The sequence below is a fragment of the Manis javanica genome, chromosome 2 (assembly GCF_040802235.1).
Source record: "Manis javanica isolate MJ-LG chromosome 2, MJ_LKY, whole genome shotgun sequence".
In the NCBI taxonomy this organism is placed as follows: domain Eukaryota; kingdom Metazoa; phylum Chordata; class Mammalia; order Pholidota; family Manidae; genus Manis; species Manis javanica.
In genome coordinates, this window is record NC_133157.1 from 11670824 (window position 1) to 11694177 (window position 23354).

Genomic DNA, 23354 nt, shown 5'->3' on the forward strand with positions numbered 1-23354 from the left:
CCAGTCCCTTAATATTGGATATTTAGATACTCACTTTTTTGGCTAAAACACTTAACATCGTTGTATTTTGGGCTATATTTTGGACTATTAGTGTAGATTTCTAGAAGAGGAATTATTGGGTAGATGGGCAGTAACATTTTAAAAACAGTGTTTAGAGACCATCTCTTCGCATTTGAAATTAAAATATATTACCTACTTACAGAATCTTGACTGCCTTTCAGGAACAGAAATTCCAGAGTAAAGTGTCCAGACATGGAATGGGAATTCTTAGAGTGTTAAAACTTTCACTAAGGTGTGGTGGGAACAGCACAGACTTGGGAGTCTGACTGGGTCCAAATTCTTTCTGTCCCTTCCTAGTGGTGCAGCTTCTAGTGCGGCATCCAGCCTTCCCGAAGCTCAGTTTCTCCACCTCTGCCATACCTGCTTCAGGGTGGTTCTGGGACAGTGGTTCTCCATGTGCGACCCCCGAGTGGCATCAGTTGTTGGCAACTTGTTAGAAATAGAAATTCTCAGGCTTCTCCCCAGATCTACCACATCAGAAATTCTGCTAATGGCCCAGCACGCTTGTTACAAGCCTTCTAGGTGATTCTGAGGCTTGTTCAAGTTTGGGAAGTGCTGACGTATGGATGAAGGAGTGACAGCAGTTGTCACAAAACAGCTCACTACTGTTGTCTTTTTTTTTTTTTTTTGAGTAAGGAACAGCAGTGCAGGAGTTGAAACAGGATGGTGCTCAGATCACTTTTCTCCTTGATGTGATTTTCCTCTTTAGTCATGGAGTTGGGGGAAAGTGTGACTAAGATCTGTTTATCACAAACCATGTCCCCATCTTGTCCAGGTCTCCCTTGCCTCCGGAATGAAAATGCGGGTGTTGTTTCCTCCCCATGTCTGGCATGACCGCTGCTCACTCTGAATGGGCTGACGTTTACTAGCCGTGGACAGGATACTAGACCCCTCTGTGACTCGGTTTCCACATCTGTGAAATGGGGATGTGTACCATGAGGCAGTTCAAATAAAAATACTTGGAACAGTCAACCTTCAAGTAAGTGTGTGTATCATCCCCAGTGCCCACAGCTGTGCATGACACTTGGTAAGGAACCAATAAACATTTCATAGTGAACATATTGGCACATTAAATACCACTTCCTTTCAAGGTAGGAAGCCGTTAATTTTCAAAGACAAAAAAAAACGAAGACTTGCAAGGTTAAGTGTCTACTTCAAGCTGTACAGCTAGTGCCTGGGCAGGGTTTTAAATCAGATCTCTCTAGTTCCAAAATCTGCCGTTTCTGTGATGTCATGTTCTTGGTGGAGAAAGCAAAGTTATCAAGTGACAATAAAATAGATCAGATGAATAAGAAAGGTAATAGAATAGGTTGGAGGAAGAAACTAAGGAAGAGAATTTTAAATGAGAAAAAGGAGCCAAGCTGGGTGGAGCCCTGGGTCACTGGGGCCTGCTTGTGTTTCTCATCAGAACACTCCTGTCTGGACCGGCTCTGACCCACAATGTTCACGAAGGGTCCCCATTTCTGCCATGACTGCACAATGTCCTTCCCAAAGTCTCCAAAGTCACTCTGGGAGGCAGCAATCAGATCGTGAACATGAACTCTAGCTCTCTTGGTAACCAACCATGTGCCCTCTGACAGGTTCTTCCTCTCACCAGGCCTCAGTTTCCTTTTGTGTAAAATAAGGGGTGAATTAAATGACCTTTTAAGACCCTTTAGACTTACAAATTTTATGAATCAATGATTTTTAAAAATTTTTATAAATCCATGTTTAAAAAAAATCTTTTGAAAACAAAACTTACAAGAAAATTAAAAGAATATTATGCTTAATGCCTGTATACCATTCACTCAGCTTTCCCAGTAACCGTTTAGCGTTAACATCTTGCTACATTGGCTGTATCTCTCTTTAGTGTGGAACCATGTTAAAGTAAGTTGCAGATATCCTGACTTTGTCCCCAAAGACTTTGCCACCTCTCCTAAGAATAAGGTCACTGTCTCTTATAACCACAATACCATTATCACACCCAAGAAAATTATTAACAATAATTCAACAATATCAGGCCATAATAAAACACAGGCCATATTAAAATTTTCCCTATTCTTACAGTTTCTTTAATAATCTTTTCCAAAAATCCAGGACCCAATCCAGGTTCACACACATTGCATTTTTGTCACTTTAAATTGGAACAGCCTCTTGCTTTGGTCTTGCTTTTCACATCAGAGGCTTTTTAAAAGTCCAGGCCAATTGTCTTACCCAGTACCCTGCATTCTGATTTCTCCATTTGTTTCCTTATTTGACAATGATGTGATTGGAATGATGTTGCATAGTTCTTACTGCCTCAGGATCACCTGATGTCCGCTCGGTAATCCTAGGCTTAATCATCTAGTTAAGGAGGAGAATGCCAGATCTCTATATTGTAAAGTCATTTTCTTCTTTCAAGTAGCAAGTAATCTGTGATGTGATACTTTGAAACGGTGTATCTTTCTCCCCAATTCGAAAGTCAGCACTATGTAAAAAGATATTCGCAGAAAAGTCTCACCCCCGTCTTTATTCCTTTAGCATTAGCCCAAGAATTTATTTTTGAATTATGTGAAGACCATGGATAAATTTCTTAGTTCTTCTGAGCTTTGAGCTTCCAAATGGGGATAATCATAGGCATTCTCTCAGGGGGCTGCTGTGAGGGCTCATTCCATGAGCTGAAGTTCTTAGCATGGTGTGGCATGTAGTGAACATTCTATAAATGTCCCTGTTTATTTGCTATCTATCCCCCACAGGGCCTTGATTCCACTTATCCAAAAAACAAACAAAAAGCTTATTTAAGACACAGCATTTCCCTTGCTAATTCAGGAAAACCTTATTTATCAAAACTTAGTTCAACTCTCACATCCTCTTCCAATTCTTGATAACTCTTTCCTGCTCCCCGGGAAGAAGCATAACACTCCGTGTGCTCCTACAGGTCAGGGCGACATTGGTTAAGAAAAGTTTTGAGGGCTCAAAGCCTGACTCCATCAAGAACTGGCTGTGCCTTCGTTTTCCATCCTGTATAGTGGGAATAACAGTAGTTTGGGAGGTCTGTGAGTCAATACCAGTAAAGTAATTAGCATTTTGCTTAACATACAGAAATGTTTCAATACATTTTCTACTGCTGCCTTCATGCTATCATTTTATATTTAATTTAATAAAGAATTTAAAGTTTTCCCTAAATGTGAGATGTGAAAGTCCCAGGAACATGATCATTGTCTCCCCTTCCTGCAGGGTAACACCTTGTTCACATGTGTGGTTGCAAAAGTTGAATTGTATTTTTTTAAACATCAGACAAATCTTTGGGGACAGGGACTGTGTCCTGTCATTTCTGGTCTCTGATGTGAGTTGTCATAAGTGAATGTTTGCTGCTTAAGTGGGGAAAATCGCCAAGACTGGCGTAGGCTGGAGTTCACCACAACAGAACGGAAGGCTATCTGTCATGTTCCTTCTCCAGGAAGGTTACATATCTTTAGTCAGAGGTGTACTACCTACATGTGCTGAGAGACAAAGAACAGTTTCAAGTCAAGCCCCAGCCCTGCCAAAGCCTGAGGTAATGCTGGTCACAACTCATATGACCACTTGGTGGCAGCAGAGGACAGGGGACAGTTTGTTCCTGTTCAGCAACCAGCCACAGACTTGGGATTTGAGGCCCGTGGGTGATGTTTAGTACCACATACAAGCCATTTTAGAGAATATGTTTTAGGAAAAAGAACCAGAAAGTATTACATTCACAGACTTTACTAATGAATAACAAAGAAAAGATTATTTGATGAATGCAACATACATATATTTAACTTTCATATTTTAGTCAGTTAAGGCTGAGAAAGGCTGTCACAGGAAGAGGAGAGGGAGGCAGTGGGCACCCACCAGTCCCAAGTTATGAGCCCTAAATGCTTTAGTTCTGAGCACAGTCTCTGTGTTCAAGTCCCAAGGCTGTCATCTATCCCCATGACTTCCTGCCTCTGTCTCCCCTACCGGCTAACGGTGAGTGACCCATGTGTACTGAGAAGTACTGTGTGCCAGTCATTCTTCTAAGCACTTGATATGTATTTTCTTAGATAATTCTTATAACAACACCAGAGAGATATTTTTATCCTCATGTGACCTGTTTACCCAAGGTCAATCAGCTAATGAACAGTAACGTCAGGACTTAAACCCAGGCACTTGGAGCTTAGAAGCCAGGATCTTAGCTCTGCTTGGCAGCCTTACCTATAAACGGACCAGTCATGTTCACCCAAAGAGGCTGCTGGGAAGAGATGAGGGGTGCCTGCCTTGTGGTTGGTGTTATGGATTGAACTGCGTCCACCCAAAATTCATATGTTGAACCTAACCCTCAATGGGATTGTTGGAGATACGTCCTTTCAGGAAGTAAAGGTTAAATGAGGGCATAAGTGTGGGACCCTAATCTGATAGCACTGGTGTGCTTATAAGAAGAGGAGGAGACACAGAGACAACAGAGATCACACTCTGTCTCTCCAGATGTGCACAGGGAAGAGGACATGTGAGGACACAGAGAGAAGGCAGCCTGTACAAGCCAGGAGGGGAGCCCTCACCAGAGGCTAACCCTGACAACACCTTGATCTTGGACTTCTGCCTTTCAGAACTGCGAGAAAATTAATTTCTGTCAATTAAGCCATCCAGTCTGTGGAATTTTGTTATGGCAGCGCAAAATGACTAACACAGTTGGTGGTCAGGAAATGATAGCTCCTCCGGTCTGTGGCCTCCACAGCTGTCCCTCTACTCCGAAGGCCTCAGGTCTCTGTCCTCATCTTGTTCCTCCAAACGATTCTCTTATCTGCCTGGAAGCATTCTCAACCCACCCAGCAATTCCCTTAGCCCCACCTTAGGACCCCCCTTAGTCCATTCCTTAATTTCAACACATGTTTCCTACTGGTCCTCTCAGCCATACTTGGTATTTGGAGGCAGAAGGGAAATCAGACCCATTCTCTGCCCTGAAGGACTTCTTAGTGGGTCAGGGATGGCTGGGGGTCAGGGAAAGAGGAGGAGAGACAAAAACCTGCAGTCCCAAAAGAGTGTGATGGATACCCCACAAGAGGGGCAGACAGAAGGCTGGGGGAAGCACAGAGGAGGGAGCGCAGAGGGCTGATAGGGACCAGGACTCTTTCCCTTAGATGCTGAGGCATCCCGGGCAAATGGAGCAAAGACCAAGCTGGTTGTTACAGACTGAATGTTTGTCTACCCAAAACTCATATGCTGAGGTCTGACTCTCCATGTGGTGGTATCAAGTGGTGAGGCCTTTGGGAGGTAATTAGGTTTAGGTGAGGTCATGCAAGTGGAGCCTCCATGATGGGATTATTGTCCTTTTAAGAAGAGGAAGAGATATCAGAGCTTCCTCTCTCCTGCGTGTGAGGATGCAGCCAAAAGCTGCAAGCCAAGCAGGCTCTCACTGAGGACCAAGTTTGCTGGCACCTTGATCCTGGGCTTCCAGTCTCCAGAACTGTGGGAGATAAATGTCTCTTGTTTCAGCCACCCACTCTTTGGTATTTTGTTATAGGAGCCTGCACTAACCAAGACTCTGATTCTCTGGATTTCTACAAATTCAAGAGAGAAGAGAGAACTAGGAAACCTCAAATTAATCTCAAAGGATGTTCTCTCTTCCCAGGGTTTATGATAAGCCTCACTGTCCATTTTTTCCAGAGCTATATATTCCTACAGCCTTTCTGTCACCTTGGAACACTTCCCAACCAGCACAGATTCACTAGGGCAAGCATGCTATTTTCCTTTTGGCAATCTAAAGTCTTGCAAGAGTTCTGTAAGTGCACCCTGTAGACCACCTGCATCAACGTTTAGCATGTTTATTCAAAAGGCAATCCTTAGCCCTCACCCCTGACCTACTGGTTCACCAAGTTTGGAGGTGGAGCATAAAATATGCATTTTATGAAAGCATGCCAGGCGATTCTGGTGTGTGTTAAATAGATTTGGAATAATAATGAGTTGAGGCGAGGACTTTTCACCATCCCTCATTTCAGCCCAGAGACACATGTCCACTCAAATGCATTCTACCACTTCCCAGCTTGGAGCCTTGGGCAAGCTAACTCCTTGAGCTGCGATTTCCTCATCTGTAGAATGGGGAGAGTAAGGTGTGCTGCACAGGATTTTTATGAGGATTAAATGGTATGATGAATGCAGAGCCACCAGGACCAAACCTGGCCTATGTTAAGTGAATGTCCTCTCTTGTCATCGGGGTTTCTGAGGTCTGTGCGCACTTGATTTCATGATGTGGGTGGTGGCGGTCTTGTCCATGGTTTTACCAACTGTCAGTTCTGTGGTCTTTGCAGAGGGCAGGGGGTGGTGGTGTCTGCGTCTGTCTGTGTGGGGTCTGGCTACCTGCCAAACAGAGGGTTGTTTGCTTAATTTTGCTCAGCTCATCCTTCCAGCCTTTGCCAATTTCGGTTTCCTTCCCACAAGGGAGGAGCTGAAAATGTTCCCATGTAGGTGAAACCTGAGTTTGGGAGTGAATACAAAGTCTTCAAAGAAGGCAGCCGAGAGATGTACCTGAATCTCCCAAGAGAAGATGGATTTGGTTGTGAGTTCTGAAAGGGAGAGCCATGACTCTGAATTCCAGGCACTTCTAGCCCAGTGGAAATCTATGATGCATACCCCAGAGAGTAGACTGGCATAGGCTTGAGGGCAGAAACATGCTCAGAGCAAGAATATCAGCCCCCAGAAAAAGCAAGTATGGTAGAGGAATCCTCGGGACATGTGGGGGCTGGGACATGTCATGTGTGAGAAAATGGCAACTATCAGAAATAGTTATGGGTGCTTTGTCAGCTTGCTATTACTACGTAACACAACATCCCAAAACTCCGTGGCTTAAAACATGCATCCTTTATTTTCACTCATGTGTTACTAGGAGAGCTGGGGCCTCGCTGCTCTTGCACCTGCAGGTCAGCTGGGGGCTCTGTTCTACTCTGGGCTTGCCTGGGTCACCTTGACTGGAGCAGATCTGCTCCCTGTGTCTCTCATTCTCCTCTTGGGACCAGTGGGCTGACTGGGCATGTCCTTCTTATGACAATGAAGGAAACACAGAAGACAAGCCCCGTATCACAGCTTCTTTTCATGCCTGCCTCCTAATATCCTTATAGCCAAAGCAAGTTGCATGGCTGGACTCAGAGTCATAAATGGGGCATGAAAGGCTTGATTTAGGGACAGTGAACTGGGGCCATTGATGTGATCTCCCTGACTCCTCCCTGAGTGTCCTCAACTCTGCCTCCACTCCCGATGCCAAGTCATTGCTGCCGCTTTGATGATGCTGTCACACTTTGCATCCCTGTCTGGCTTGGATCGTAATCCACGTGGCTGTGATGGCTGTCAGGGCAAGGACTGTCTGTGGTCCCAGCGTCCAGTAAGTAAGAGTAAGAGAGAGAGAAGAGAGCAAAAAGGGAAGGAAGTAGGACACAAACAACAAAAAAGAGAAAACAGGACAGACACGTGTGGGGAAAGGGAGCAGAGGAAACAGGAGGAGGGAGCTGTGACTAGGAGGAGCTGGCATCCGTGACTCGGAGTGAGCTAGGCCACTTGCTTTATCAGCTTCTTGGAATATTGATCCAGTCCTGGTATTTTAATATAGTCATCTCTGCATTGAGCCTTCTTATGTTTTTATTTTCATGGCTTGTGGCTGTATGTTCCCCATGGCAGCCCTGGCATGAAAGAAGGTTATACAGCTAGTGGAAATTCTCTCTGTACCCTTAGAAGGAGCAATCAGTCTGCCATTTATGATCTTTCACTACTAACATCCCTCTAAGTGCTGTACCTTTGAAATGAAGGCTGACTTACATTATAAAGCAATAAGAGGGTGTAGAGGCAGACAAATTCTTTTCTTGAAACACATTTATTTTTCTGAATGAGGTGTTCATAGTGCTACATGTTATTTTGAATAAACTGAAGGGTTGAAAATATCAGTGCTGGAAGGGTGAGCTAGATTGACTCTGAAAAGTGGCCAGAAGTCATTTCAGGGCAACTCGGGGAATAGGGTGAGTGAGAGGGAGCAGATTTCTGTGTGCAGCTCACAGGCCTTTTGACGATGTCCTGCCCTCTCCCTAGAGCTGAAGCAGCCTCACTGGAATAAGTATGAGCTCTTCCAGGAGAGCCTGGAAACAAGGCAGTCATTTGCATATAGTAATTTTGCTTAAGGTGTTAAAAATTGGTCTTTTTATGTTTCATTTAAAGAAGATGTAGGGAAAAATTCTTCAGTGGATTTATGACATCCTTCACAGTCTGTCTGGAGGTTGGGAGGGGTTTGCTCTCGCCTTCAGGTCAATGTCCTCTTCTAGGGCACCTGAAGCAAAACAGGAGGCCGGGTCTAGGGGGAAGGGCAGACTTGAATCCCAGAGCCCCACAGCCCGGTGGCTAAGGCTTGTTATGTGTTCACATATCCTTCTCTTCTCTGTCCTAGTGGGTCTAGAAGTAGTCCAGGCAACATTAAGCCCAGTGCCTGGCACAGAGCAGTTGGCTGGTAAGTATTTAATAAGTGGAGTTGAATGATGGTTTGTGGTATGGTAGGAAGAGCATGATGCCAGGGGGCTCTGGGACTTACACTGGCTCAAAGGATGACCTAGGACAAGCTGCCTCAGTTCTCTAAGCCTCAGGTTTCCTCAGTTCAAACTGGGGATTTCTCACTGGGCCATTGTGAGACCTGAGAGCAGCATTTGTACTATAGGTCATGGTGATGCTGTGGAAGGCACTGGCCATGCTCATGGGGAGATGGCATGCCTTGGCCAGAGGCCTGAGGCCTGACCTGGCCTGTGCTGCAATGTGGCAGTGGGGCCAGCGAGAGCTGCCCCTCCAGGGATGGGGCCAGCTCCTGGACTGACATCTGAGCAGGGTGACCAGTCCCCCAAAGCACTGGCAGTCCCCCAAACCTGCTGTGTCCCTCTCCTCTCCTGGAAGATGACCTGAAGACAGACAAGGCAACAGTGTGTCACCCCCACTCTCCGTGCCCGGTTCTAGAGACACACAGAATTCAGGCAAGGTCCCTGATGGTCAGCAGGCGACATTCCCTATGCATTGGGTAGGGCTGATGGCACAGGTGTCAGTAGTTGATGAGCATCAGGACCACTCTGTGAAGCTTCAGAGAGGCAGAGAGAGGAAGAGGCTATGGGACGCAGCAGGGGACAGGCTCCTGACAGAGTCACAAGGATCTGACATCACAGACCTAGGGCGTGGGGTGGGCTGAAGGGTGGCAGGAAAGGATGGGCTCGGCTTCACGGCAGAGGCAAGCAAGGAAGCCTGAAGACTGTCCCTGACCCTGTGACCTTGGGTAGGTCCCTTAACCACTCTGGACCTCATTTTCCCATCTTGTCAAATGAAGGGGTTGGATTAGATCAGGGGCTTCTCAGCCCTGAGAAGGTGGGCTCCAGGACTTTGACCCTCACCTTGCCTACCCTGTGCTGCTTTGTTTTCTCCTGTTTTATATATTATGTTTCTGTATAAGTATTTTTGTTTCACTAAAGTTACCTAAAGACCTTCAAGTTTCCTTTTAGATCTAAATAGCATAGCAGAGCAGTTTTAAGGCCAGGTGGCTGCAGGTGCTTCAGTGGGAGCTGGAAGGCCCGTGGATAGCCCAGCTCTCAGATCGCCGCCACCCTCCTCCTTTCCGGTGGGGTGGGAGGTAGGGGTGGGTTTCTTGGAGAGACGTGGACTGGTCATGCTCGTGGGGAGAGGGCATGTCTTGGACAGAGGCCTGGGGCCTGACCTAAGGAGACAAGCTCCCACCTGATAAATTTGCTTGGTAAAAATTGGGGCACACAGAGGGCCTTTCAGACCCCAAAACGTGTCCTGCACCTGCCCTCTCTGGGATTTCTTCCTGCAAATTCTTTCACTGAGACCCCAGACCTGGGGTCTGGATTCTATGGGTCAAGTTAAAATATGCCCGAGCAACTTGAGGAGCACAGGGCATGATCTGGCTCTGCCCCCTCCTAACCCACCATCTTTGAGCCTGGTTCATACACTGGCAATAAGAGGACCCATGCTTTTTGTGGGTAAAAATAAGTGAAGTGAAGGCCTGTGATAAAGGCTTAAAAAAACACCTCTCCCATCTGCCCCGAGTGCCTATGCTCTGTCCCTTCATCAATCCTTTGCTTAATTTACTTTATTAATTTATGGTGCCTGCCTATTACATGCTCCTTCTATGAAATTACAAGTATGAGAACATAGAATAAGAAAAATAGAGAGCTTAAAATGTTTATTAGCATAAAGATGCAATAATTTATTCATCTAAGTCCAGAGTGCCTTCTGTATGACAGGCTGTGCTCAGGGAGAGGTCAGCCTTTGATACATGGACATACGAACTTTTATCCCTGTCCCAAACAGTTGAGAAGTCAATTTATTTGAGAACACATGGTGACGTGATGGCAAATAAAGGGTCCATCTCCCCAAAGCAAGACCTGGGATGGTTCACCCTCCTGTAAGGCTCTAAGTCCTTAGGAAATGACAGAATCCTTCCTCAATACGTGGGAGTGACTGTTGGCAGAGGGAATGACGTGGCAGAAAGGGCCCAGGTTTCGCCACCTAAGAATTAGGTGTATTTTGGAAAGTCATTTCTTCTTTTTAAGCCCCAGCTTCCTCATCTGTAAAACTGGGTCATAATATCTGCCTGCCTGGTTGTTGTGGGAATAAAGTGAAATCAGGCAAGGATCTGCTTCATAGTAGGTACTCAGAAAATGATAGCTATTATTATGATTTTGGAGAATGCACAGAACAAACGGTCACATTCATGAACTGTCACTGTGGGTGGTGCGGCCTGTCCTTGGTGGGGTGCAGGCCTCAGCAGTTATCAGCTGAGATCCTCCATCCAGTGAGAAGGCCTCAGAGCGCCCCCAAACGTCACAGTTCTGGAGGCTGTAGATGACAAGGTTCAGTATGGGAATGACTACGGTGTACATGACAGTGGCCCTGCCTCTGGCTCGTACCAGGATGTGGGCTGGAAGTAGACTGCGATGACTGTCCTGTAGAAGAGGCCACCATGGCCTGGTGGGAGCCACAGTGGACACAGCCCACAGACTCCTAGAAGCTGAGGGCAGCCGGAGCACTGCGGCCGCAATGGCCCCATAGGAGGCGAGAATGAGCAGGAAGGGAGTGACCAGCACTGTGACCCCCTCCATGAAGATGAGCAGCTGGATGTGGTGGGTGTCAGAGCATGACAGTCTCAAGAGAGGCTGGTGGTCACAGAAGAAGTGGGAGGTACAGAAGGACAGGCGGGCCATGAGCAGGATATGCAGAAGGGAGTGGACGTGGGACACTAGCCATGCTGTCCCCACCAGGACTGTGCACAAGGCCCGGGACATCCTTGTGGCATAGTGGAGGGGGTGCTGGATGGCCATGTAGTGGTCATAGGCCATGGCGGCCAGGAGACAGCTGTCAGTTACACACAGGGCAAAGAAGAAGTACGTCTGGGTCAGGCAGCCAGCCAGCGAGATGGAGCAGTCATGGGCCACCAAGTTGGCCAACAGCTTTGGTACAGTAACAGAGGTAAAGCAGAGGTCAGCAAAGGAGAGATGGGCCAGCAGGAAGTACATGGGTGCATGGAGGGTTGGACTGGCTCAAATGGCAGCCACGAAGAGCCCATTACCTGGGATGTCTGCCACAAAAAGAACCAGGAATAGCACAAAGAGTGGCCGCTGCTGTCCAGGACTTGTCAGTCCCAGTAGAATGAATGGGGCTCCCTCCGATGACTCATTGGCAGCATCCATAGCTGGGCTGGTTCTTCACCTAGAACACCATGTGTTCCTCTTTACTGGTGGGTCATCTCCCCAGTGTCTAAGGCACAGGGTGAAAGGCACGTTGCTCAAGCCTTCCTGGCCATGAGGAACATTGTGGGTTTGGAGTCAGACAGCCCAGGTGTGACTGTGGGCAAGTCATTTTACCTCCCTGAAACTTCTTACTTTCTGGTCTTAGGCTCCCTCTCTCTAAAATAAGGGAGCTGAATTAGGTGATCTTCAAGGCTGCTTCCAACTTTGATACTTTGTGGTTTTAAGCAAAACAAGAACAAAAGATATGGCCCAGGATGTAGACCAGAGAAGGAAGAAAATATGAAAGAAAAGATAAAACAGAGGATCAGGTAAGAGGTCTTACAGCAGGTAAGTCTGGCCATCAGGCATTTATTTTAGGAAAGTAAGGGTGAGAAAAAAATGAGAATGGAAGGGAGGAACATATGAAAGAAATACAAATTCCAGATCTGACGGGCACACTTGTTTATAATGAAAATGAGTATCACCCCACAACACCTAGACACACATCATGAGCAGGAAGGGAGTGACCAGCACTGCGGTCACTAAAAATTTTAGAACTCTGAGGACAAGGCCCCCAGTATCTCCCAAGAGCATGGGGTGCGAGGATCTAACAGCAGCCAGATAAATAGACTGCCATCAAATGTTTCACCATTAGTAGGTGACAGAATACAGTCGAGCAATATCTTCAACTTTGAAAGAAAAAAAAATACTTTGAACCTAGAATTCTATCCTAACCCAAAATATTAACCAAGAGTGAGGGAGAATAATTAAGATACTTTCAGGCTTGAAAAAAAAAGAACAAAAGACTCTCGATGCATCTCCATATCCCTGGAAAAGTTTGTCCATGAAAGTGAAGGCACTGAACACCAAGCAAACCTGCAAACCTTTGTGAGAAACTCACGTGGACAAAGACACCTGCCAGCTGCAGAGACTTAACTCTTAAGGACAGAAGAAACTTGTCTCAATGCCTCCGTGCTTTCCCGTCTGAATCTCACTGCAGAAATCTTAGAGTTCTGCAAGAGGAAGTCTTAAAAGGAGAGGGATTTTAGGGCACAGGTTTGCTGAAGGCTTTGCTGAGCCCATCTGTGTGGGGGAATGATCTCCTAAGTTCTTTCCATGGCCTTCTCTATTAAAAAATAATAAATAAGGGCCCTCCCTACCCTAGTGTCTTCCTTTCCTTCCTCCAGTGGATAAGAAGAATCTTCTGGCTTTGGCTCCCAGTAGAGTATCTTTTCTCAAACTCCCAATCATGTCTCACTTTCCAGGAGGGGATGAGGCTCAGGACGGAGTGGGGAAGCCTGTTTATAAAACGGCTTTTGGAAATTGGACCTGCCCTGACCTGTGTCTGAGTCAGTTCTGATAAACATTCACATACTATGAGCTGTCTGCAGAAACATTCATGTGTAATCACAAACACAGCCATACAGGCATGCAGACATGTCCTGCCTCAAGCCAGTCTCCGTAAATACGCAGGCATGATCAATCATACACAAAATATGGACCCAGCACACGCATTCACCCCTAAGTAAGCAGACAAGCAAAACCCCAATACCCACAGACCCAGCTCAGCGTACAGACATCAAATGCAATCATAAAATAGCACTATGGCCAGAGGGTGACGGTCGTTCACATACTCCTGTTCATGGAGGCTCATAGCCCCATGCGCAGCTACTGGGACCTGTTGTGTGCATTCATGCTTTCGTTGCCCACCTATTCTATGCAAGCGTCTACCAGTGCCTGTTCTTGCACACCCAGTACACTCGATCCCCTCATGGATCTCACAATCACCTCCTCGTGCACAGCCTTAGGGACCCACAGCCTCACCCCTTCAGCACATGGTTACACTCACATAGGCTCATGATGGGTCACAGCAGAGACATACTACCCTAGAGGGGCACATGCATGCCTGCACTGCCCCCACCTTGCAATGACACCATTGTACAGTGATGGCAGTGCACAATCATGGCCTCACACAAATGGCACACATCTCATACTCACGCGTGTGATGCATGCTCACACTCACACATGGAAGACCGATCTGCATACTCTCCTGCCTGGCCCCTTGCCCCAAGTGTACCCTCTGGCTTCTCCACATCGCAGGAAGGAACAGCAGCAGGTGCTGGGTGTAGCTGGCCCCTGGAGGGTCTGAGGAGGGAGTTATTGGCCACAGTTAAGGGGCTTGGGGCCTTGGGAGCACTTGAACTTCTCTCAAGAGACAACACTGCCTTTCCCCTAGACCTTATCCCAGGGCAGGAGGCAGCTCGGCTGTGGGGCTTGTTATCCTTCCTCCCTAGGGCCCAATTTGGAGAGGGAGGGATGATTGGTACCACCTCCAACTCCAGGGACACTCAGGGGCCCTGCATGCTGAAACTGTTGCTCTCTAGTCCCTGCCTTGTGAAGCCAGAGAGAAGGGCCAGGCTAACTCCTGAACGCCAAGCAGAGTGATTGCGGTCAGGGCCCGGGGAGCTCAGGGGTTCCGACAGTATCTTCTGGGGCCACCTGCCTTCTTCTCAGCTGTTGTAGGTGGCTTCTCGGAGGACATGCAGGAGTGTGGGAGGGGTTGTGTGGTGACTGCGACAGTCAGTATGGCCATGTGGCTGAGTGTGGGGGATTATGTGCCTGAGTACGGAGAGAGTGGTCATGTCTCTGTGCCACCAAATGTGGCCATGAGCTTGAGTGTGCATCTGAGGGTGCAGTGCATCTCAGTCTGTGTGGATGGCCATAGTGTGAGAGCGTTTCTCAGTGCACGGATGCTTCTCATAAGGGAATTGGGCCTGTGTTGGAGGGAGTGTGTGTTTCTGTGTGCATATTGTGCCATAAGGGCCTGTGTGTGGCCTTCCAGTTGGGAATGGCTTTGCATGACTCCATGTTGAAACAACCATAAAGGGTGGTTTTACACATAAGAACCTTCAATGATTTCCTATTGCTTATTGAATAATGTCCAAATTCCCTACCTGATGTCCAACTCACAGATATCATTCCCAGATATTCAGTCTTTATGCCTCCCTCAACTTCTTTTCCAACTCATCCATCTCAAGTCAGGTAAACTGGTCTCCTTAGAGTCTCCTGCCCACACTGAGCTCATTTCGCCCCATGCCTTTGTGTCCGCCTGTCCTTCTGCCATGGATTGCCTCTTTCTCTCAGTTCCCACCCACACTGCAGGGCCCAACTCATTCTGGCCAACATGTTCCTCACCCCAAACCTCCTCTTGTCTCTTGTCCATGCTGCTTGTCCTAGGAAATGTTGGGGGAGGTGTAAGAGGTAAATACTTTCTCAGAACTGGGAGCTTTACTTGGCATCTTTCTCTGGGAGCAAAGGTCTGGCTGTTTCTCTTCCTTATCCTCCAGGTTGGGCTCTGTTATGGTCCTTCTCTTCCTCTTCTTTGTTTGCCTGTCTATCAAATAGGCCCGGCAGAGAGCCTGCAACTTGATGTTTCCTCTAGTTGATGTGTAGAATATGTGCTAATTATTGTAACTGGCTGCTCCACTGAGGCTAAACCTGTGGAATGACCCACGGACATCATCTAGGGCCAAGATGATGGGAGGGGCATATGCCTCTGGTGACCATCTGCTGATCATGGTGGGAGTTGTATGTCGTGAGAGCCCACAAACCCACAAAAAGGGGTAATGACCGCAGAGGAAGTCTTTGATGTAAACATCATTGAGCCAGGGCAAAGCTCCCATTCTCAGTTCTAAGATTGCCAACTCTTCTGATAATGCCTCCAACCCTTGTCGGGGCGTGTGAGTTATTATAGGACAGGGGGTAAGAACTGGGAAAGGACTATAAAACCCTGTGATAGCAGAAGGGGTTTTAACTTATGTAAGCCTTTGTCAAAATGTGCTGACTTTGGGATATTGTCTCTAAAGGTGAGACTCATCAGGAAATAGGGTGACCAGCCATCCTGGTTTGCCCAGCACTGAGGAGGTTTTTCCTACAGGGCATTGGGAGTTTTTAAAACTGGGATAGCTCTGGGAAAACCAGGGGGGATTGGTGACTCTGTCAGGAAAGCTATAAAATTCTTTAAGATTTGAGGAGACAGTTTTGTCCACATCCCTGTCTCCTATAGTCTGGGACTTGCAAATAGACGATAGTTACTAAGAAGGCAGGTTCTAGTCCTGGTGAAAAGGAGTATCACCTTCTCAGAGAGCCAGACCGGGCCTTCAGTCTTCCTGCTGTGTAAGTGCCCAGTGGCTGATTCCTCCTTGAGGGGAAGTTGGAGAGGCAAGGCCAGCCCCGGCTGGGGCCCAGGGCAGAGACTCCATGGGGATCCTGTTGGAGGGTGACAGTGACGTGCTGTCCGAGCCCCACAGCTCACCACCCCTGGCCTCCTCTCAGCCAAGTCAGGGGCCGGCGCTAGCTCTGGTCAGGCTCTGCCTCTCCTCGAAAGCTACTGCCATAACTCCTGGGGTCCACTCCTGTCCTGCTCCTGCATGGAGGGGCTTCCCTGCAGAACGAAGTGCCTCAGGCCTTGCCCATGTGTAACTGGGTCAGAGAGACAAAGAAAACCTGTCAAAATTGTGAACTCTTGTTGCCTTAGCCTGAGAGGTCAAGGTAATGGAAATTCCTCTCCCAACCCCAACCTGGCCTCTGGATATTGTAATTTAAAGGCAAAGCGGTCAACCACGTGCTAATATGAGCCTTCACATAATCGGAATGAAATTTAAATGTGCCAATAACCAACTCCTACACTTAAGTTTTAGGAAATGTTAACCATCATCCACAACCCTAAATAAGTCTTAAATTAAGACCCAAAACATGTCAATTTGACACTTAAAATACTCTTCTTATGCCTAACTGTCATCTAGGTCTGAACCTTGGCTAACTGTAATAAGTAGGCTATGAACTTATCATAAGCATTATCCACACCAACTTAATTTAAATCTAACATGAACTAAACTCTAATATGAAGTAAACTCTAGTATGAAGTAAACTATAAATCAGATTTAAGCAAGCAATTAAAGTGAAATCTGAATTCCAATATTAACTAGTCCTGCACTCTAAAATTAACCCTAAAATATTTTTAATATTTCTAAAAAGAGCTCAGGTTTGCCCAAACTCCAAATCTTAGATTTATCCCAAACCTATTGATAATTATAATCAACCCAAATCCTAATTTACACGATTTTAATTCAGTCCTAAATCCACCTGATTGCTTTTTAAGTTCTAAATCTAACCCTGGTTCTACCCTTATCATAATCCTAGTCTTAGCCATAGCCTGAGCCCTAATCCTAAACCTCTTTTAACCACAACAATAATTCTGACCCTTTCTTAACTTTCATCATATACCTGAACTAATCTAGCTTTGGCCAAATCCTAACTCAACTGTGGGGATATTAGGATATTAAGATATATGAGCCTGTATATGACCACTGCTGTTCCGTCGTTTCCCTGATAATGGACTACGTAGGCTAATAGGGAGGGTAGTTGCCTCACCAGGTTCAGTCCTATTCTTTGGCATGAGTGGTTCTGAAGATGCTCTTCTGAGCGGGAACAGACTCACTGGTCATGAAGAACCTTAAAAGGGCAAGAATATAGAAACTCTTGGAGCCAACCCAGCTGTTAACTGGTATTCTGGGAATCAGCCACTTAGAAGTGCAAGTGGCAAATAAATCTAATAACTTCACTTGGTAACATCTAGGAACTCTTACAAGTTTTGAACATTGAGGAGCCCAAGGCAGCTCAACAGCAATATTAACATGATCTTGGTTCTGGCTCTTCGACCAGCCTAGGTTACCCCTAGGTTCCCGCCTCCATTCTGTAAGCTTCCTTTTCTTCCCCTTTCCAGCCCAGTAAACCATGACGGGAGACACGCAAGCCAGAGGACCATCCGTGTGTGCCCATAGGAACAGGGCTGGGAAGTGTCCTCCTCATCCCTTCGTGGTTAGTCCTGACTAGCCTCCTCAGACCTCTCACTGGTGCGCCCACCCCAGGCAGCAGAATCGGCTCCAGGTCCTTCTGACAGCCTCCTTGACCTCCTTGTTGCGGAGGCTGTAGATAAGGGGGTTGAGAGCTGGGATGACAAGGGTGTAGAACACAGACGCCATCTTGTCGGTGTCTAGGGCATAGCTGGAGCTGGGCCGCAGATACATGAAAATAAGTGTCCCATACAGCATGGCCACAGCCGTGAGGTGGGAGCCACAGGTGGAAGCTGCTCGTCGACGGCCCTCGGCTGATCCCATGCGGATGACAGCCCCAGCAATGAAACCATAAGACACGGCAATAGCCACCACCGTGGCTGTCTGGATGAAGCCACAGACAGCAAAGAGGAGGAGTTCGTTGAGACTGGTGTCATTGCAGGAGATGGCCAGCAGCGGAGGGATATCGCAGAAGAAGCTGTTGACCTCCCGGGAGCGGCAGAAACTCAGGCGGAAGGTGAAGGTCGTGTGGACAAAGGCGCTCACTGCCCCACCCAGGCCTGATGCTCCCAGCAAGGCCAGGCACAGACGCCGGGACATGGCCGTTGTGTAGAGAAGGGGGTTTCCGACGGCCACATAGCGGTCATAGGCCATGGCTGCCAACAGGCAGCACTCGGCGTCAGCCAGCCCTGCGAATACAAACATCTGGAGGGCACAGGCTGCATAAGGGATGGTGGCATGGGGCAGCAGCAGGTCCACTAGCATCTTGGGGCCGATGGCAGAGGAACAGCATGCATCCAGCATGGAGAGGTTGGCCAGGAAGAAGTACATAGGTGTGTGGAGCCGGGCATCCACGTGGATCAGCAGGACCATACCCACATTTCCCAGCAGGCTCACCAGGTAGACGGGCAGGAAGATGAGGAAGAGGGTAACGCGCAGATCCCAGCGATCTGTGATGCCCAGAAGGATGAAGTCAGCAGGGGTGACCCTGGCCCGCGTGAGGTTCTCCAGTGTCATCCTGATGGACAGAGACTGAAAGGAGGAAAAGCAAGAGGGAGATGAGAGAAAGGTCACAACCATCACGGGGGAGAAAGCACTTCGTACTGGCAGTCAGGTAGACTTGGGTTTCCGTCCTAAATGTGCAACAAAATTGCACTGTGACCTTGTAGAAGCCATGTAGCCTCTCAAAACCTTTGTCTCTACCTCTGAGAAGTCACTACAATTTAACTTGCATAGTGGCAAGAATCTTGTCTTACTCAATTTTGTAGCCACACTACTGAGAACATTGCCTGGCACATAGTAAGTGCCCAATAAATATTTGTTAAGTGGAATGATGAATGGAATTATAGTGTCTGAACAAGGATTGAGAACCGTATGACCCCATATGCCTCTCTTCTCCAGTTTCCGAGCAAGGAAAAGAGACAAGTGAATGGGCAGAAAGAGTCTCGTGACCCAAAGGATAACTAGCTATGGGTCTTCAGGTTTGCTGGGAGGACATCTTTCCTTTGGAGTAGGACCTGGGAAAGGAGAGGGCAGCAGTGGCCTGGAATCTTGGGGCAACAGGGGACTGGAAAGAACAGAAGACCTGACTGTATTCCAGGGCCAGACCCTTCATTTCTCTGGGCCTCAACTTTCTCGTCTATTTAAGGGGAAAAAAAGGTCCAAGGACTCGATGAGATAATGTATGTAAAGCGTCTCCCACAGGGCCTGGCCCACAGCAGGTGTTTGCTGAAAGCTCAGTGAATTGAAATGAACTGAGCTAGATGCCTTGCTTCATATGGGAAAGAAGCAACTTGAGGCAATCAAAAGCAGTGCGATTTTCAGGAAACGTAGAATTGCTTCACATTTCTGTGCCTTTGCCCTTGTCCCTTCTGCCTAGACCCTCCTTCCTCTTTTTGTGTTTGCTAAAAGCTGTCTGTGTTGTAAAGTCTTCCCTGATGTACTCACATGAAACCAGACTTCTCCCTTGTACGTGCCCTGCGGTCTGGAGCTTACATCTTTCTTGGCACTTCATCATTCTATTGCATATATATATATAATTTTGTTATCATTAATCTACAATTACATGAAGAACATTATGTTTACTAGGGTCCCCCCTTCACCAAGTCCCCCTCAGAAACCCCATCAGTCACTGTACATCAGCATAGTAAGATGTCGCAGAGTCACTACTTGGCTTCTCTGTGTGGCACAGCCCTCCCCATGCCACCCCCCCACATTATACATATTGCATATATTTTTTATGTGTCTGTTTCTCCTGTGGATTTTGGGTTCCTTGACTCAATATTCACTGAACAAACATTCATTAAGTATTCCTATGTGCTAAGAATGGCCTTACGATTCATTTTTGTACCTCCAAGCACTGGCATATAAATATTAATTGAATCTATGAAACAGAGAAAAGAGTATGAACATTTGCAGCATGAAGACTTGGTTTTGAGTCTAAGGCCCACCACCTTCTGATGTGAGGGGAGACTTTGGCAAGTCACCTCACCTTTCTTAGCCTGTTTTCTCATTGCATGTTAGGAAATCTCTGTTGGAGGGGTTCTGAGAAGTCACTGGTGTACAGCATAGGGCCTGGAGCTAAGTAAATGATCTTTCCTCCTTAAGAGAAGTTTAGGGACCTACTCATGTCTGGTGAGGATGATGAAGGTCTTCCTACAAAGCAGAGCTTGGATGAAAACATTTGATGAAATCACACTTTGGTGAGATTGTGCTAGTGGGAACGTGAACTAGGACATGTGAGGGACCATTTAGCAGTTAAGTACACACAACTGCGCATACCTAGTGTCAGTATGCTGAGGCTGCTCTGAGAAAGTACCGTGGGCCGGGTGGCTTGAACATCACACATTTATTTTTCATAGTTTGGAGACTGCAAAGTGTGAGATCAGGGTGCCAGCATGGTCTGGTTCTGGTGAGGGACCCCTTTCTGACTTGCCAATGGCTGCCTTCTCTCTGTATCCTCACATGGCCAAGAGAGCGCAAGCTGCCCAGTCTCTTCTTATTAGGGCACTAATCCCATACGGAGGACCCTGCCCTTTACCTCCTCTAAACCTAATTACCTCTCAAAGATGCCATCACTTTGGGGCTGGGGCTGCAACTTATGAATTTGGAGCAGGGGACACAAACATTCAGTCCCTATCACATAGCATTTCCACTTTTTGTGTTTACTTTTGAAAACTCTCACATGCATACACAAGGAGACATGTGCAAGGGTGTATGCACTCCTAGGCTGTTTGTGCTGGCCAAATCTAACTCAGCAGGGTTAAAGGGGAATTGGTTCAACTTACATGTACCAATGTGGAGAAATCTCAAAAACAAATTGAGATAGAAACATACTTTGCAGAAAAATATACAGATTGATGAAAAAGCACAAAACAATAATATATGTTTCTACATATATATATATAAAGTGTACTGCTGGTTACTCCATCCAGAGGTAGGGTCTCAGCTAGGACCCCAGGAAACCTCAGAGGGTTTTATTACCTTTGCCCTATCCCCACATCTGAGCTGATCCTTCCTATCTTTTAAGATTCAGCTCAGGGTTCAATTTTTACAGGAAACTTTATCTGAACACCCAACCACCCAACCTCATGCTGGAATCCCCCTCACTGGGATTCTGGACTCTGCCTCCAGTCCATTGTAATTACCTAAGTATTTGTTTCCCTCACCTAACTGAACATGGGGTACCATGCCTAATTCTTCCCTCTATCCTTAGGAATATGGAATTTCAGGATCTCCCTCTCGTCCTTGGTGGGATCACTGGTGGAAGTCTGACACAGCCTCTAGGGGTAGAGAAACCCAGCCCCCCAACTTCATGTCCTCTAGGAAGGAAGTCAGCTGACTGGCAGAAACTCTGCATCCAGAACCCAGCTGGTGCCAAGCCTCCTGTGTGTTTCTCTCTGTCCACATGGAAAGCAACTACTACTCACCTTCATAAAGTGAGGAGCAGCGCTGCCTCTGGTGCCTCTCCATTTTTCCATCTGTAAAATGGGGACATTAAGACTTCAGGACTTTTGAGTTGCTTTGAAATTTTTGGGCAGAAGGATCCCTGAACTTCAGTTAAATAGCAGTGAGAGAGAGAGAGAGAGAGAGAGAGAGAGAGAGAGAGAGAGAGAGAGAGTGTGTCTGTGCCTATGCAAAACATAGAGTTAATTCTTCATTTATTTCTGTTACCTTACTGACCATGAGAAGTAATCCAGACATTCTTTCCTTGAAGTTAAGAGAACTGAGTTCTAAAGAAGGGAGGAGGCTTATCCCAAGATATACAGTTATGAGTGGATCAAATTGGGGCCTGAACTCAGATCTGGCTCCAAATCCGATTCTTTTTGTCTCAGACCCTACTTAGATTATTGTTGGCACTGTCTTGCCTCGTCCTCCTATTTTTAGATTGAGCAGATTGGACCAGATCAGTGGTTCCCAGTCTACTCTGTGGACGTCTGTCATTAGAATTACTGGTGGAGTCTATGAAAAAATATATGGTTGTACTCAGTGATCAGAAATTCTGATTCAGCTCATCTAGAGGAGGGCTCAGAAATCTGTACCTGAAGAAAATGTTCCAAGAGATTCTGACATGCAGCTCGATTCAGGACTCCTGAGCAGCAGGGTGTCTCAGTCTTGAATATACATAAGGATCGTCTGGGCCTGAGGTTCTGCATTTCTTACAAACTCCCAGGTGACGCCTCTGCTGGTTGGGTACCATGCTGTGAGTAGTCAGGCCCTCGGTCGTACTGGACAGCATTTCCAGCTCTGACATCTTAAGATTCTAGCTTTCTGGATGGTTCTCTTAGCTTCTTCTTGCTCGCTTCTTTCTCTCTGCTGAATACTCTGGACCCATCCTTTCCCTCCCAGATGCACTATACTAATGAACACATTTAGGTCTGGCGAGGGGAGGCTGTGTCCTGGCATTTCTCAATAAGTGGCTTGCCTATTTCCTAACAAGCTGGGCTTCTTAGCTCATTCCTCTTCAGCACACAAACAGTTGATAAGTCCTGGTCTAGATACCAGCTGCTGTCAGCATGATGATGTGTGGCTATGGGCTGTTAGAACATACCTAGAACGTGGAGGTGGATGGAAAGTTCTTCCAGCAGAGCAGTTTCAGTCAGGCGTTTGTAGAGAGAGTGGCAGGGGGACATAGAGGGACATCCCCACCCCAGACAAAGGAACAGGGGGCCTTATACTCCTGTTAGGCCCTGAGGGAATGGCCTCCCAACTTCTCCTTCCCTCTCCCCTGTCCTGGACTCCATGGAGACTCCCTCTCCACATCCTTTGGGGACTCCATAACAGCTAGTGGCAGGGGAATGAGAGGGATGACTCACTCTTTGGTGCCTGGGGAGGCTGGAAAAGTTTGGCTGAGCGGGTCCCAGGCTGTGTGGGGAAGACAGTCATGCTGCCTGAGGAGAGGGATCCTTTGGCTCACTTTCCCCATCCATTCTTTGGGACTCAGGATTTTTATTATTCTTTATGATCTTCACACATACAAATTCTCCTTGTGGTTCTCCAAACACTTCACATTGTTCCTCTTGCCTGAAATGTCTAACCTCTTCCTTTTCTACCTGGAAAATTCTTCGTTTTTTTGTTGCAGAAACAGCCCAAATACTACCTTTGGCAGGAAGCCTTCCTGCCACTGTGGCAGAGCCGCTCTTGTTCCCTGTTGTGACACATGGATATGCATATACAAGAGCATGAATCCAAGACAGATGAGGAAGTATATGATTGTGTCTGATGC

At 47.0% G+C, this 23354-nt stretch overlaps 2 protein-coding genes across 2 annotated transcripts; both read right to left on the bottom strand.

Annotated features, from left to right (window-relative positions):
• Positions 1 to 10757: 10757 nt before the first annotated feature.
• OR1K1 (olfactory receptor family 1 subfamily K member 1) lies at positions 10758 to 11735 on the bottom strand. Its single transcript, XM_017675960.3, is given in 4 exon segments — positions 10758 to 10936; positions 10939 to 11004; positions 11007 to 11030; positions 11033 to 11735. Coding segments are annotated over 4 exon segments (972 nt in total).
• A 5779-nt stretch (positions 11736 to 17514) lies between these two features.
• Positions 17515 to 19298, bottom strand: OR5C1 (olfactory receptor family 5 subfamily C member 1). The gene has a single exon (XM_017675962.3). The coding sequence runs from the start codon at positions 18707 to 18709 to the stop codon at positions 17684 to 17686; it is 1026 nt and encodes a 341-aa protein (XP_017531451.3). The 5' UTR covers positions 18710 to 19298; the 3' UTR covers positions 17515 to 17683.
• Between the last annotated feature and the right edge of the window lie 4056 nt (positions 19299 to 23354).

Coding starts and splice junctions, on each gene's coding strand:
- OR5C1 (XM_017675962.3), bottom strand. CDS start 18,709: ATGGTTGTGACCTTTCTCTCATCTCCCTCTTGCTTTTCCTCCTTTCAG.